This window comes from Mya arenaria, chromosome 4, assembly GCF_026914265.1.
Source record: "Mya arenaria isolate MELC-2E11 chromosome 4, ASM2691426v1".
Taxonomy (NCBI): Eukaryota; Metazoa; Mollusca; class Bivalvia; order Myida; family Myidae; genus Mya; species Mya arenaria.
In genome coordinates, this window is record NC_069125.1 from 35,484,090 (window position 1) to 35,498,826 (window position 14,737).

General features: G+C 36.0%; 1 protein-coding gene across 1 annotated transcript; it reads left to right on the forward strand.

Moving 5' to 3' along the window:
* Positions 1–1,556: 1,556 nt before the first annotated feature.
* On the forward strand, positions 1,557–13,826 carry LOC128230773 (monocarboxylate transporter 13-like). The gene is made up of 6 exons (XM_052943215.1): positions 1,557–1,615; positions 5,947–5,966; positions 9,707–9,850; positions 11,366–11,509; positions 11,926–12,657; positions 13,514–13,826. Exons 1-6 carry the CDS (start codon positions 1,557–1,559, stop codon positions 13,741–13,743), a joined length of 1,329 nt encoding a protein of 442 aa, XP_052799175.1. The 3' UTR covers positions 13,744–13,826.
* Positions 13,827–14,737: the final 911 nt, after the last annotated feature.

Sequence of the window (14,737 nt, forward strand, 5' to 3'; positions counted from 1 at the left end):
AGAACATTCACCCTTTCGGGCTCAAACCCACGACCTCTTGGTTGAGAGGCGGGTATCTATCCTACAAGAACACTATAGACAAAAATATACAGATGTATAATAAATAGCTTAGCATGTGCATCAGTATTTTGCTTAACAAATACACTGTACGTTCAAATTTCCCTTTGTTATAAATATTGACATGTGTTACAGCTGTGTCTTAATTACACTGTTATTAATGCCTGCATATTCTGAATCTGCTTCACACAAAAACTGCATATAACTTCCTCGCACAACATAAAAGGTGTTTAAACATTCGACCGAGACAGGCGGTAAATCGGTTTGTAACTTTTCAGCCGATTGCCCCTACTATGAACGCTGCCCTGAGCGGGCACCGTCCAAAAACCGAGAGACGCTTACACGTGTGGTCTCCGGGTAGGCGTATTTATATTGCGAGAAAGGTGATATAACTCACTTCAAGAAACACCGAAATTCCTACCAATGCCAATTTTATTCTGCTTCACACAATTCCCTCACTTAATATTCGGCAAACACAAAACACTTTGGACCCTCTGAATAAGTACGGCAAAAATAACATCGATAAATATAAATATCAAAGGTCGAATAATACTTTGCCTTCATATATAAATATACTGTAATCACCTCAACTTCTATTCCTTAAATGAACTGCATTTTGGCAATTGCGATTATCATCCGATGAACACAACATATTCGTATGTGTTCGGATCGCGAAACACCGCGTAACAATAAACATGAAAAATTAAAATGGATTATCTTGTCATTGTTTGTAGTGTTTTAGCCGGCCCCAAAAAAACTAAAATCAACATTTTAGAAAGAGTTTATTTATGATATGTTTAATGAATTGTTGTCATGAAATGTACGTATAAAAGACATTTCAAGTGGTTGATCTTTTCCCACGTTATTGTGAGGGAATTTGATAGACTGTTTCCGGTTACGATCGGGTCGTTTTATTAACAGATTGGGAAAGAAAGAATTACTGTCATGTTTTCTTTAATGAATTGAACTATTTTTATAACAATTATTGAATTAAATAATGAAGTATTGGTGTAAATATATGTAATGAATTGCATGATTGATGTCATTATAGGGGATACGAACGCAGTTGGGCTGCTTAAAGCGCGCGTGGAGTCCTTCGAAAATATATTTGGTTTAAAGTTTTGACAGATAGGTTTGGGGGTAAAAAGTAAATTTTGACGATTTTAGGCGGAAGGGGAGATGCAGGTCCCATGGATCCACTAGTGGTTTCTTTCTGAAAATGTAATCATTGATCTGTCTGTATTATGGCAGTACACTAGTTGAATGTGCGAATACGAGCAAATTCATTTTTTTTTTTTTTTACACATGCAGCATGTGATTTTCATACCAGTAAATGAGTGTTTAGGAGATATTACAATAACTGAGATATTTAAACTTTGTCTAGCCATATGCCTGAGATGTTGTATTTTTAATGATATAGGTAATTGTAATATTTGTATTACAACTCTTGGAATAATGATTAACTCGTCTGATTTTAAAATAAAAAAGTTGTCCTAGGCATGGAGCCATTTGCGCCGTTGTCTGCGTCGCCGTGGTTATTATTGGCGGCCGCGTCATGGTGCAAAATAAGCCTTAAAACTGAGACATTGCTAAACGAAAAAATGGTGAACACGTTGCAAGAGAAATATTGGTTATTAGTTATGCCCCTTGTTTGACTGTGAAAAACAGAAAATCGTTGGTGTTCTCTCCGCACCACCCTTGATAAGACATTATAGACTTTTAATGTCCACATCGAAACAATGCATCTAAATGATTTTAACATGCTTATACAAAAGCAGTCTCGTTGAATATTATTAAAGCTCCAGTTTTTCATAAAGCTAAGTTAATTGATACACCTTAGAATTCAGTAAATGACTCTTCTTTTTTTCATTTAATGAGTAAAACATGCATGTGTTATATCCAAATAAACATTAATTTTCTTACATTAGAGTTTCGCATTGGCCAGTGAATGTATGCTTTTTTATAGATAAATAATGTTGTATCATCTTGTTCTGTGTCCTTAAATTATATTTAGTTTATGTGTTAAGAATTCATTTTGCATGTGCCGTAATTTTACTTTATAATTGATGTCCTTTTGTAGAATCATCAATTATTAGAATGGTACTAAATATATATGGCAGTCATTTATATCATTTTTATACAAAGGTGTTCTTCTTAAAACATTATTACCAGTGCCGTTTAATTGTTTTGGTAAAAAATAAAATAAAAATCAGGTAAAAGAAAACTGACCTTATTTAAGACACATTTTATTCTAATAGGCACTATTGATGTGAATTTAATTCAATTTAATGTTCACTTTACATTTAACTGAGATGAAATTACAACATTAAGGTCATTTTAAATTGATGTTTTATTCAGCTTCAATTTCTGACAAGGCCTTCACTGTTTATTGTTACAAATAATCCCTAGTACATGTTCACTTAAATGAATATATAAAGGTCATATTAAACCTTTAAAATAGTAACTTGTATTATAGATTATTTCATTTTTTCCTTTATTTTTGGTAACTATTAATGAAGCTATAGCTTTATGCTTTTAATGATATATATTTTCATTCCGTCCAATATGTGTTTTGACCTCATGGTGTTAAAACATTTACATATCTTATTTAACATATTTTATATTCATTACATGGAATCAATGCTTTGATACCTGAAAGTGTATTTTGTTATTAGAAATGCCCTGTCTATTTATTCTATATTTTCATGGTTGTAAAAAAAAACCTTTTGTTTCTAGAGCATTCCATTTTGTAATTCCAGTTATGCATACAATAAATCATTGAGCTATGAGCAAGTGATTTTTTTTCCTTACCATCAATATGTTATGTAGGGATACTTACAATGCATGTGATATTGGCCATGTCTTGAGCTTTGAGGCAGTGTTTTATTCCTTATTATCAATGTGTAATGTAGAGATACTTACAATGTATTGGAGACCAGCAATGTCTTAAGCAATGTCTTAAGCTATGAGCAAATGTTTTATTTCTTATCATCACTGTGTAATGTAGAGATTCTTACAATGCATGTGAGATTGGCCATGTCTTGAGCTATGAGCAAGTGTTTTATTCCTTACAATCAGTGTGTAATGTAGGGATACTTACAATGTATGTGGGAATTGCAATGTCTTGAGCTATGAGCAAGTGTTTTATTCCTTACAATCAGTGTGTAATGTAGGAATACTTACAATGTATGTGGGAATTGCAATGTCTTAAGCTATGAGCAAATGTTTTATTCCTTACCATCAATGTGTAATGTAGGGATACTTACACTATATGGGAGATAAGCAATGTCTTAAGCTATGAGCAAATGTTTTATTCCTTACCATCAATGTGTAATGTAGGGATACTTACACTATATGGGAGATAAGCAATGTCTTAAGCTATGAGCAAATGTTTTATTCCTTACCATCAATGTGTAATGTAGGGATACTTACAATGTGTGGGAGAATTGCAATGTCTTGAGCTATGAGCAAGTGTTTTATTCCTTACCTTCAATGTGTAGTCATTAATGTAGGGATACTTGCAATGTATGGGAGAATTGCAATGTCTTGAGCTATGAGCAAGTGTTTGAGTCCTTACCACCAATATGTAATGTAGGGATACTTACACTATATGGGAGATTAGCAATGTCTTGAGCTATGAGCAAGTGTTTTATTCCTTACCATCAATGCGTAATGTAGGGATACTTACAATGTGTGGGAGAATTGCAATGTCTTGAGCTATGAGCAAGTGTTTTATTCCTTACCATCAATGTGTAATGTAGGGATACTTACAATGTTTGGGAGACTAGCAATGTCTTGAGCTATGAGCAAGTGTTTTATTCCTTACCATCAATGTGTAATGTAGGGATACTTACAATGTATGGGAGATTAGCAATGTCTAACCTCTCGTAATGAATTTAATTAGTTACCACTCTTATTGAATTGAATTAAAACGTCATCCATGTTACTAGGATCCTCAACCAACTAGGTAACTGGTAGTGTATGTACTATTGTTAAATAACAGCATATGGCCGTTTCCTGAAATTATTATTATATATATTTGGTTGTTTGTTCAAGTAATCTGCACATATCTCAGAATCCTCGTAACTATATCATCCTTGTCCGCTAGGTACCAAACAATCAAGTAAGATCCCGGATGATGACAAATTCATTAATATCAATCCCCAGACCAGGATTGAAATACATCGAACATTTGTTTTTCTTGGCATTAAGAAGTGACTTAAAATTAAAATTGATGGCTCTCAGAACAATATCAGTAGGTTCCTAAGCCCCTTAACCGTGCTTTGGGCCTGAATGTTTCATGTTCAAACAAAAATGTTCTACTTCGGATTTTCAATCGGTTATCATCCTTGTATGTTCATTCTAAATAAATTAAGAACAGTTAATGCATTGGTTAAGAACCAATTAGACCTACCTTGGTAGAGTATAGCACTCAGACCATCTTGTGTCTTACTCTGTCACTTACGGCAAACCTTTTTGGTCAAAGGTCGCCTAAAGCCAAAAGAAGTGTCGAAAAAGAGGATCACCTCTTTATTTAGAGGTTATCTAATTTAGTGGTTGTTATAGTTTGGTCAAGATATGTGAACCCTGACTAAAGTTATTCAGTTTTAACTTTTTTTTTCTATTTTTAGGAACAGTGACCTTGACCCTAGGAACCCCAAAAACAATCCCATGAATGGTTTCCATAAACTCTTCCTTTATACCAAGTTTGGTCAAGATATGTCAACCCTAACTAAAGTTAATTAGTTTCAACCATTTTTTTCTATTTTTAGTAACAGTGACCTTGACCTTGACTCTAGGGACCCCAAACGCAATCCCATGAAAAGTATCCATAAACTCTTCATAAAGACAAAGTTTGGTCAAGATTTGTCGACACTTACTGAAATTATTCAGTTTCATAGGTGAGTTTAACGCCGCCCGGCCACCAACCCGAACAACGACGTGAGTCATTCTAATAACCAGGTTTCACTATTTGAAGACCTGGTTAAAAAGTAAACTTGGGAGATTTTAGAGGGGGCGCGCGCAGGATGCGACCCCCCCCCCCCTCCCCCCTCTGAATGCGACAAGCCCTGTTTTGTCAACTTGAGGTAACAAGCGGTTACTGAACCGGAATGGAAAATAGTATGTAAATTGAAAAATGCAGCACACACGCGACAGGTATGTAAAAGCACACACGTGAATCTTATAATCATGGAGGTCTTCAAGTAATAGAAGCACAAATGCAAACCAGGTATGTATTCTGCATAGAAACAGACACGTACGAACGTCGTGGGAAAAACGTCTCAAGTGGTTGTTGAACTGAGTTATCTATTAAGAAAAACACTTGGTGTAGATATAAATTGTGAGTCCTTGTTTTTGCACAATCTTAGGGCGTTAAAAATATATTTGTTTCCTGTTTCTCGACCTACCCCATTTCTTTGCCTCGACCGTAGACCTTTTTATAGCCTTGAGAACTATTGTTTACCATTTATTGGTTATTTGTTTTAAAGCTGCACTCTCACAGATTGACCATTTTCACAACATTTTTATTTTTTGTCTTGGAAAGAGCAAATGTTTGCGTAAATATCTGCAAACCAATGATATAAGATTGCTGACTCAAAAATCAAATTGTAGATTTTCATATTTTCGTACGAAAATTAATGTTTTAAGAAAATGCATAAAACATCATTTTTTGAACTTATATAAACAATCTGCAATCTGATTTTTTGTCAGCAGTTTTATATAACTGAATTCCATGGATTTTCGCAAAAATTGGCTTGTTTCAAGACAAAAAATAAAAAAAATATTGTCAAAACGTTCAATCTGTAAGAGTGCAGCTTTAAAAGTTAAAAAAAGTGTTGTTGTTTTTTTACTTTTAACAATATCAGTGATTCTTTAAGTGTTCTAAAGCATATTCCTAATAGTTTTTGGTAATAAAAAAAACTCTAAAAAGAGTTTTCCTAATAAAAAAAATCATTAGATAACGATCGCAATATCGTATTTTATATTTTTAAATTTTATTTATTTATTTTTTTTATTTTTTTATTTTGGGGGAGGGGGGGGGGGGGGGAGTGAGACCCGAAACAAACATATTACTTGTACCTAATCTTCAATTTTATGTTTTATCAACAGTATGTTATTCAACATTGCTATCAAGAATAATTATATAAAGCGTGATCATTTAGTTTCCTTATACGGTTTTTCAATTAAACAACCGCGGGGATCTATAAAACATTGATGCTTCCTCGACGCTCATGTATTGAAACGATATGTTTCGAGAGTGACGAACAGCAGAGCGAGATGGATACTAATTTAAACCAGAACAGTGGAGCAATGGTCGATCTATTTTAAGCCAGAAATTTATGGAACTATTACGTACTTCAATCTGTTTTTTTTAAACGTGGTAGAATTGAGAGATGTGAGATTTATCATGTACTACTAGACTAAGTTGTTTAGTCAGCTTCAACACTGCCGTCAACGTGAACGTGAACATTAATTACACGTTTGTTCTTAGGCCGACGTTATAAGCTGCATTACGTTTCCTGACGTTGCAACGTGGTCAACAAGAGGCGGAAAATTTGCTTCCTCCTGATGCTGGGTTGTCTGAAAAAGGAATAGTTCCAACGTACATTGTAACAGAATTCGGTTCAGGATTATTAAAGAGTGCATTCAATGCAGGTCTGTGAGCAAGTGTGTGAACCAAGCGGGAATAAGGACGAATGCATTGAGGACTCGGAACCTCACCTTGATTCGCACTGGAGCTTCGCTGTTTTTTTAAATATGCACTTTGTACTCTATATAATATACAGTACTAAGTGCATATTTAAAAAAAATCAATATTTTTTCACATATTCGGTATTATAATTTTTAGTGAGGAATTACAAGATTTTTTTTTGATTTATTGAGAAAAAATTTGAGTTCGAAAATCCGGTGCCAGTGTCACAAGAATCTTATTTAATCATATCATGCACTTTTATTCAAATATTTCGCCTTAGCCATATTTCATAATTGGTTCTTGCAGCTGTGTGAAGTTAGCTAAACATACGACATTGGACATTGGACATTCAAAATCGAATGTTGTGCTGGCACGACATTGGACATTGGACATTCAAAATCGAATGTTGTGCTGGCACGACATTGGACATTGGACATTCAAAAGTGAAAGTCGTGCTAGCACGACATTGGACATTGGACATTCAACATCGAATGTTGTGCTGGCACGACATTGGACATTGGACATTGAAAAGTGAAAGTCGTGCTAGCACGACATTGGACATTGGACATTCAAAATCGAATGTTGTGCTGGCACGACATTGGACATTGGACATTGAAAAGTGAAAGTCGTGCTAGCACGACATTGGACATTGGACATTCAAAATCGAATGTTGTGCTGGCACGACATTGGACATTGGACATTCAAAAGTGAAAGTCGTGCTAGCACGACATTGGACATTGGACATTCAAAATCGAATGTTGTGCTGGCACGACATTGGAGATTGGACATTCAAAATCGAATGTTGTACTGGCACGACGTTGGACATTGGACATTCAAAAACGATTGTCGTGCCGGCACGACATTGGACATTGGACATTCATAACCGAATGTTGTGCTGGCACGACATTAGACATTGGACATTCAAAATGGAATGCTGTGCTGGCACGACATTGGACATTGGACATTCAAAATCGAATGTTGTGCCAGCACGACATTGGACATTGGACATTCAAAAGTGAAAGTCTTGCTAGCAGTTAGCACATTCAAATCAATGTATGACATGTTTTATGAATGAATGTTTTTTTACCGACTTTAAATTAATTTTGATGGCATGCAATATTCGGATTTTTTGTTTGTTTGAGATATTGTCTTGAAATTATTTGAAAAGGGTCAGAGATCACAAAGCAATGAACAATTATAAAATTTATTAACACCAAGAGAGCATTGTCATGACGATTCCATCGCAATATTTGAACCATTGTCAGTTCTGCCCAAGATGCCATTTCCAATATCTCAAACAAACAAAAAATCCGAATATTGCATGCCATCAAAATTAATTTAAAGTCGGTAAAAGACTTTCACTTTTGAATGCCCAATGTCCAATGTCGTGCTGGCACAACATTCGATTTTGAATGTCCAATGTCCAATGTCGTGCCAGCACAACATTCGATTTTAAATGTCCAATGTCCAATGTTGTGCCAGCACAACATTCGATTATGAATATCCAATGTCCAATGTCGTGCCAGCACAACATTCACTTTTGAATGTCCAATGTCCAATGTCGTGCTAGCACAACATTCGATTATGAATGTCCAATGTCCAATGTCTTGCCGGCACGACAATCGTTTTTGAATGTCCAATGTCCAATGTCGTGCCAGCACAACATTCGATTTTGAATGTCCAATGTCCAATGTCGTGCCAGCACAACATTCGATTTTGAATATCCAATGTCCAATGTCGTGCTAGCACGACTTTCACTTTTGAATGTCCAATGTCCAATGTTGTGCCAGCACAACATTCGATTTTGAATGTCCAATGTCCAATGTCGTGCCGGCACGACAATTGTTTTTGAATGTCCAATGTACAATGTCGTGCCAGCACAACATTCAATTTTGAATGTCCAATGTCCAATGTCGTGCTAGCACGACTTTCACTTTTGAATGTCCAATGTCCAATGTCGTGCCAGCACAACATTCGATTTTGAATGTCCAATGTCCAATGTCGTGCTAGCACGACTTTCACTTTTGAATGTCCAATGTCCAATGTCGTGCCAGCACAACATTCGATTTTGAATGTCCAATGTCCAATGTCGTGCTAGCACGACTTTCACTTTTGAATGTCCAATGTCGTGTCAGCACAACATTCGATTTTGAATGTCCAATGTCAATGTCGTGCCAGCACGACTTTCACTTTTGAATGTCCAATGTCCAATGTCGTGTCAGCACAACATTCGATTTTGAATGTCCAATGTCCAATGTCGTGTCAGCACAACATTCGATTTTGAATGTCCAATGTCCAATGTCGTGCCAGCACGACTTTCACTTTTGAATGTTCAATGTCCAATGTCGCGCCAGCACAACATTCGATTTTGAATGTCCAATGTCCAATGTCGTGCTAGCACGACTTTCACTTTTGAATGTCCAATGTCCAATGTCGTGCCAGCACAACATTCGATTTTGAATGTCGAATGTCCAATGTCGTATGTTTAGCTAACTTCACACAGCTGGTTCTTGCACACACTTGATCGGAGAATAACTTCAAAACTACCGAGGGGACTGAAATAAAACTTGGTTTATAGATAGATGGCAGTGAGAGGAAGCGCATTGAACAAAAACAATGATCATATCATGCATATTAATGAAGTTTACTCCCCTTAACCATGTTTTTATGATTGATGCTTGTCCGGGTCATATCTTGGAAAATACTAAACGGATTGAAATGAAACTTCAAATATAAATAATATCAATTGCTGCTTTTTTATTTCATTTCTTTAAATTTAATTCTCAACCTGCCCATATATTTCCATGTTATTTTTTTAAACTTGTGTATAACAATACTACAACCATTCATCTTCTATCAGCACATTGTATAACAATGTCTGCTTCTCCAACACACTTTTCCATGCGATATGCCGATAACCCTTTTTTTAAGCTGTAACTTGTCATATCCGTTAAGCATTTTTTTTTCAGGCGATTCTTGGCGGTCACGTTTACACGACGGGGATTTTCTATACAGTGTTCCGGGAACAGTTTCCGGAAGCGAGCGAGGTGGCCGTCAGCTGGTTGTGCTCCATGCCGATCACACTGTGGTTCGTCGGAAGTAACTAATATTTATAATGTTTAGGTTTGTGGTAATATCCACTAGCGGGCCCATGTGGGAGGGGTGCTTTTTCGAGTTATTTCAATATAGGAGAAAAAGAGTAAAGAAATATGTACCATTTTGGACTAGAAATTGTTAAAATGTTCTTAGGGGTGCACCCCATAACCCCATCTCAACACTTTAAACCAATGGGAGGGGCGCCAGTCAAAAGGTTACGCCCCTAAGTTACGCCTCCTCTAACAAAAATCCTTGATCCGCCCCTGATATCTGATAGTTTTAGATTCACAAACATGCGCTTTTCATGATGATGGGAGACCTTTCTTACTGTTCAATTTAGTCTGTCTGTCAATTCAAAATCTCGTAAATGAATTTGGGACGGAATTGTGGAGTATATCCAACAAAAAAACATAACATGTGATACCAGAGAATCATAACAAAACATCCTCTTTAATTAAGAAAAAGAGCAAGAGCATTCTTTACATATATGTAGAGTTTTAGCCAGGTTTTAAAAAGGGTAGAGTGCTGCAAAAAGGACAGGGTGCTAAGCGAGAAAAGGGCACACTATATTAGGCGATGAAGAACTTGAACATAATGAATTTGACAGAAAATGTTAGGAATTCTGTTTAATTTAAGTAACATTTTAATAGATTTCAAATGCCGAAAAATATTTTTTATTTTTTTATATTTATTTATATATATATATACTAACTTTTTCATGAAAAAATTGTGGAATATTTATTTTTTTGACATATATTCACCATCTTGACCAAAAAAAATAAAAAAAATAAATTATCCAGGCAATGTGACGAGCACCTGTGTATGGGAGTGTTCTTTAATTTAAGCTGCACTCACACGGATTAACCGTTCTGACAACTTGTTTCTATTTTTTGTCTTGAAATGAGCCATTTTTCGTAAATATCTTGAAACCAGTGATATAAGACTAATGACAAAGATCAGATATCTGGGGTTTTTTTATATTTACGTTCGAAAATTGTTTATGTAAGTTTTATAGCCAAAAGCGTTATTAACGCTTTAAGAAAAAATGAGTTTTTCGACATAAAACAGCAATTTTCGAACGTAAATATGAACAACTTTTTTTCGGCCGTCTTATATCACTGGTTCTCAAACATTCACGCAAAATTTGGCTCATTCCAAGACAAGAAATAAAAACAGGTAAGTCAAAACGGCCCATCTGTGAGAGTGCAGCTTTAACGACAACATGGGCACACTTCGGAAATAAAATACGTAGCATGGTCTTTAACTCTCTTGATTTGTGAAGTTGAAGTTAAATGTGTGAGATTTAATAGATAAATTATTCAAAACCCTGCTTTAGCTAGTTATCTTTGCAAAAAACGGCTACACATGTATATCCAAATGTTGATAACATTTCGTGGGGTTTGTACAAGGATATGTATAAAAGTTTGGAAGAATGCTCTATTTAATCTAACCATATCAATAAATACAAACTTGCATATTTTTAATGCTGTTATCTCAAACAAATGTTTATGTTTTAAGGTCCTCTGGGTAGTGCTCTGTCAAACCGGTACGGATGTCGAACTGCGTCAATAACGGGAGGGTTTCTTGCGTCCACGGGGCTAACACTCTGTTACTTCACAAACAACTTCTATCTCATCTTTCTGTTTTATGGCGTCGTTGCAGGTTCGTTGAATGATTATTTTTATAAGTTGACAGAATTTTTAAGAAAGTATATGCCAGTGAATATAACTCCAGAACGATGACAGCTTCATGCATTACTCAGAAACAACTGTTTCGTCCCAACAATCACTAATAATGTTGCGTTTATATGACGAGATTTACCTCGGGGGCAAATATGAGCATATGATCACAAATTCTAGTATTTACTAGCATTATATGACATAAAATTCCCTCGGGGACAAATTTGCCCCAAGTTTGGAGGTGGGTTAAATGTGCCCCCGTGTGTATTTATGTCATATAAACGCAATCACGGATTTGCCCCCGATGTTTGCGACGCTAAGCACTATGAATAAATGATTAAATATTCGTACATTAATTCCATATAATTAACTTATTTCAGCGTCTAGTATGTGTTGTAGGTTTCGGCAACGGCATACATTATGTAGGGTTCGTCGCGTCAGTGAGCAGATACTTCAAGAAATTCCGCACCGTGGCAAACATTATTACCACAATTGGGGTGACGTTTGGAATGGCACTGTATGCAACCTTAGTCCCTATGCTCAACGACGCTTTCTCCTGGCAGGGGACTTTGTTAATATTAGGTGGAATTAGTTTTAATTTGTGTTCATTGGCATGTATATTATTTCCCATTAAACATAGCACTCCCATGCCAAAAAAGAAAATAATGAACTTCAGTCTTCTTAAAGACAAGCATTTCCTCCTTTTCGATATTCAATGCATTTTATGCAATCTCTCAAACGGAGTGATTTTTCTCCATCTGCCAGCTTTAATTATATCAAACGGCAAATCATTCTCCGTCTCGTCTCTTTCACTCACCATTTACGGAGTCTCGAACTGTGTTGCCAAGGTGATATACAGCGTCATCGGGTACATGTTCGCTCCCGATTGCAGCGCCATCTATGTCAGCTCGCTAACGGTGTACGGTTGTGCTCTAATCCTGCTAGCTACATACCCAACTCATATGTGGGTCATATGTTTCTCGGCAATCCTGGGATTCACCTACAGCGTGACGGGTGGATATTTAGTAGAGGTTATACTCAGCCTCGTTGGCCCCGAGAACATTGCAGACGGATTGGCGTTCGGTCAGGTCGGAAAAGCTGTTGGGAGTCTGCTGTGTGGGCCTTTGGCAGGTGACTTTTTACTATCTTTACTAATAGACTTGTTCAGAACAATAAATTGCGGCTTGAAACTAATTTAAAAACATACAGTCAAACCTGAATTAAGTGGCCACCTTTGGGAAAAGGTCAAAGTGGCTGCTCAAGACAGGTGGCCACTTAATACAAGTGGAACATTTTCTGTCACTTAAGCTTTGTTTAAACGGAGGTCCATTATAAATTTTAACAATCATCTCACACCACCATTAGTATCATCATCGTTAAAGAAGATTAAATACAAATGTAGATCATATAGCTTGTATATCGTAAATATGCGTATAACGTTTCTCGATTTGAAAAGAAATCAAAGGTCGAGGTATCATGTGTCAGTGTCTGTTTTATGGACACATGCTTATAGGGACTCATGCATTTTTAATGTTTGTGTAAGGTAATTGTCACTATAAAAAGGGTTTTAGCCAAGTTTTAAAAAGGACAGGGTGCTGCAGATGAAGGGGAAAAGTGCTAAGCGAGAAAAGGGCACATTATATCAGGCTGTGAAGAACGTTATGAATTTGACCAAACATGTTAGGAATTGTCTTTTATTAAAGTAAATTATTAAATTTCAACTTCCAAATACGTAAAGTTTGTCTTATTTATAATCGTTTTAATCAAACATTTTGCAGCATTAAGCATTTAATACTATGAAGGCAGAAGGGTGTCCATGCTAGTCTCCATGAGTGCATAAAGTTACTACCAAAAGGGATGCAGCACCCTTCCATATTACTCTTCAGCTTAAACCCTAACCTAATACCAGTAATCATTTATAAAAATTCATTCAATGCACTATTACACATGCCCAATACATTTACATTAAGATCCGATCTTTTACCAGGATTACTGTATGAATCCTCCGAAAGTTACCAGACCTCATTCTTCGCGGGCGGTGTTATCATGCTACTTGGATGTGTCCTTATGCTGCCCGTTGCTAGGCAAATGAGAAAGAACAACCGGTTGAGCAGTGAGTCGGAGACAGCGATAGACTTTGAGGAAGAAAATGACGGCGAAATCGGTGCTGACTTGTGTGTGAATTCGAATAAGAAAATGGAAAATATTCTTAGCTGAGCATGCATTTATATTGTGGAAGGCATATCAAATGTTGTTGTCATTGTAATAGCTTATATCAGTGACAAAATCGCATATGAAAATTATTTTTGTGAACACCCATTTCTGTTGATATATTTATGATAGTTCATGTATTTTTCTCATCGCCTTTAAATTTATGTTTTTATTATGTAACAGAAACTATAGGAGCAATCCTAGGACCAGATGGTTGTACTCGATAATCTTGTTAAGAGCTCATTTTTCATATTTACTGTACGTTAAAATAAAACAATTGAAACTACAAGTAATAAACAGCCAAGTGGCCAAACATGACTTAATGCCCTGTTTAGAGGCCTATTAAGGCCTAACTTCAGCTTTAAAGTTCGTCGAAAGGCCAAGTAACTACAGTGTACTCGGGTCTCGAAAAAAATATAAACAACCTTCCTACCAAGTTTAAGATTCCTCAGCCTAAGCGTTCTTCATATTGAGCGGAAACGGTGGGGACAGTCGTAAGGTCGGTCCAATTTCTATATGATTCCGTTCGGAGGCACAAAAAGTAATTTGCGTAATATCTAAATATATTTTATTGCACAGGAATTGCACTTGTGTACATGAAATGTTTCTTGCAAAGAAACTTGATTTTTCCTATATTTAAAATACAATATAAGTCAAGAGTTTAATGAGCATACACATATAAATAAAACAGTTAATGATATTTGTAAGGATAGTCTTAGCGTGTGTGACTAAATATAGGAAAACTACAAATAAACTCATTTACACAAAGATTATTGGAGACATCGAACACTAGAACATGTCCTAATATTGACAAAACCTAATGGAATGGATTTTAAGTACCCAAATATATTTCAAAAGTTATTTCGCCTTGTTAAATGTCCCGGCAAAGGTTGGGATCGCCGTTTCGTCCGGTCTTCAAACCACAAAGAGTGGAATTACGGTCACATGAAGTATTAGGTGCTGACTTCGCCGTGTGACTGAAACACGAATACATTATATG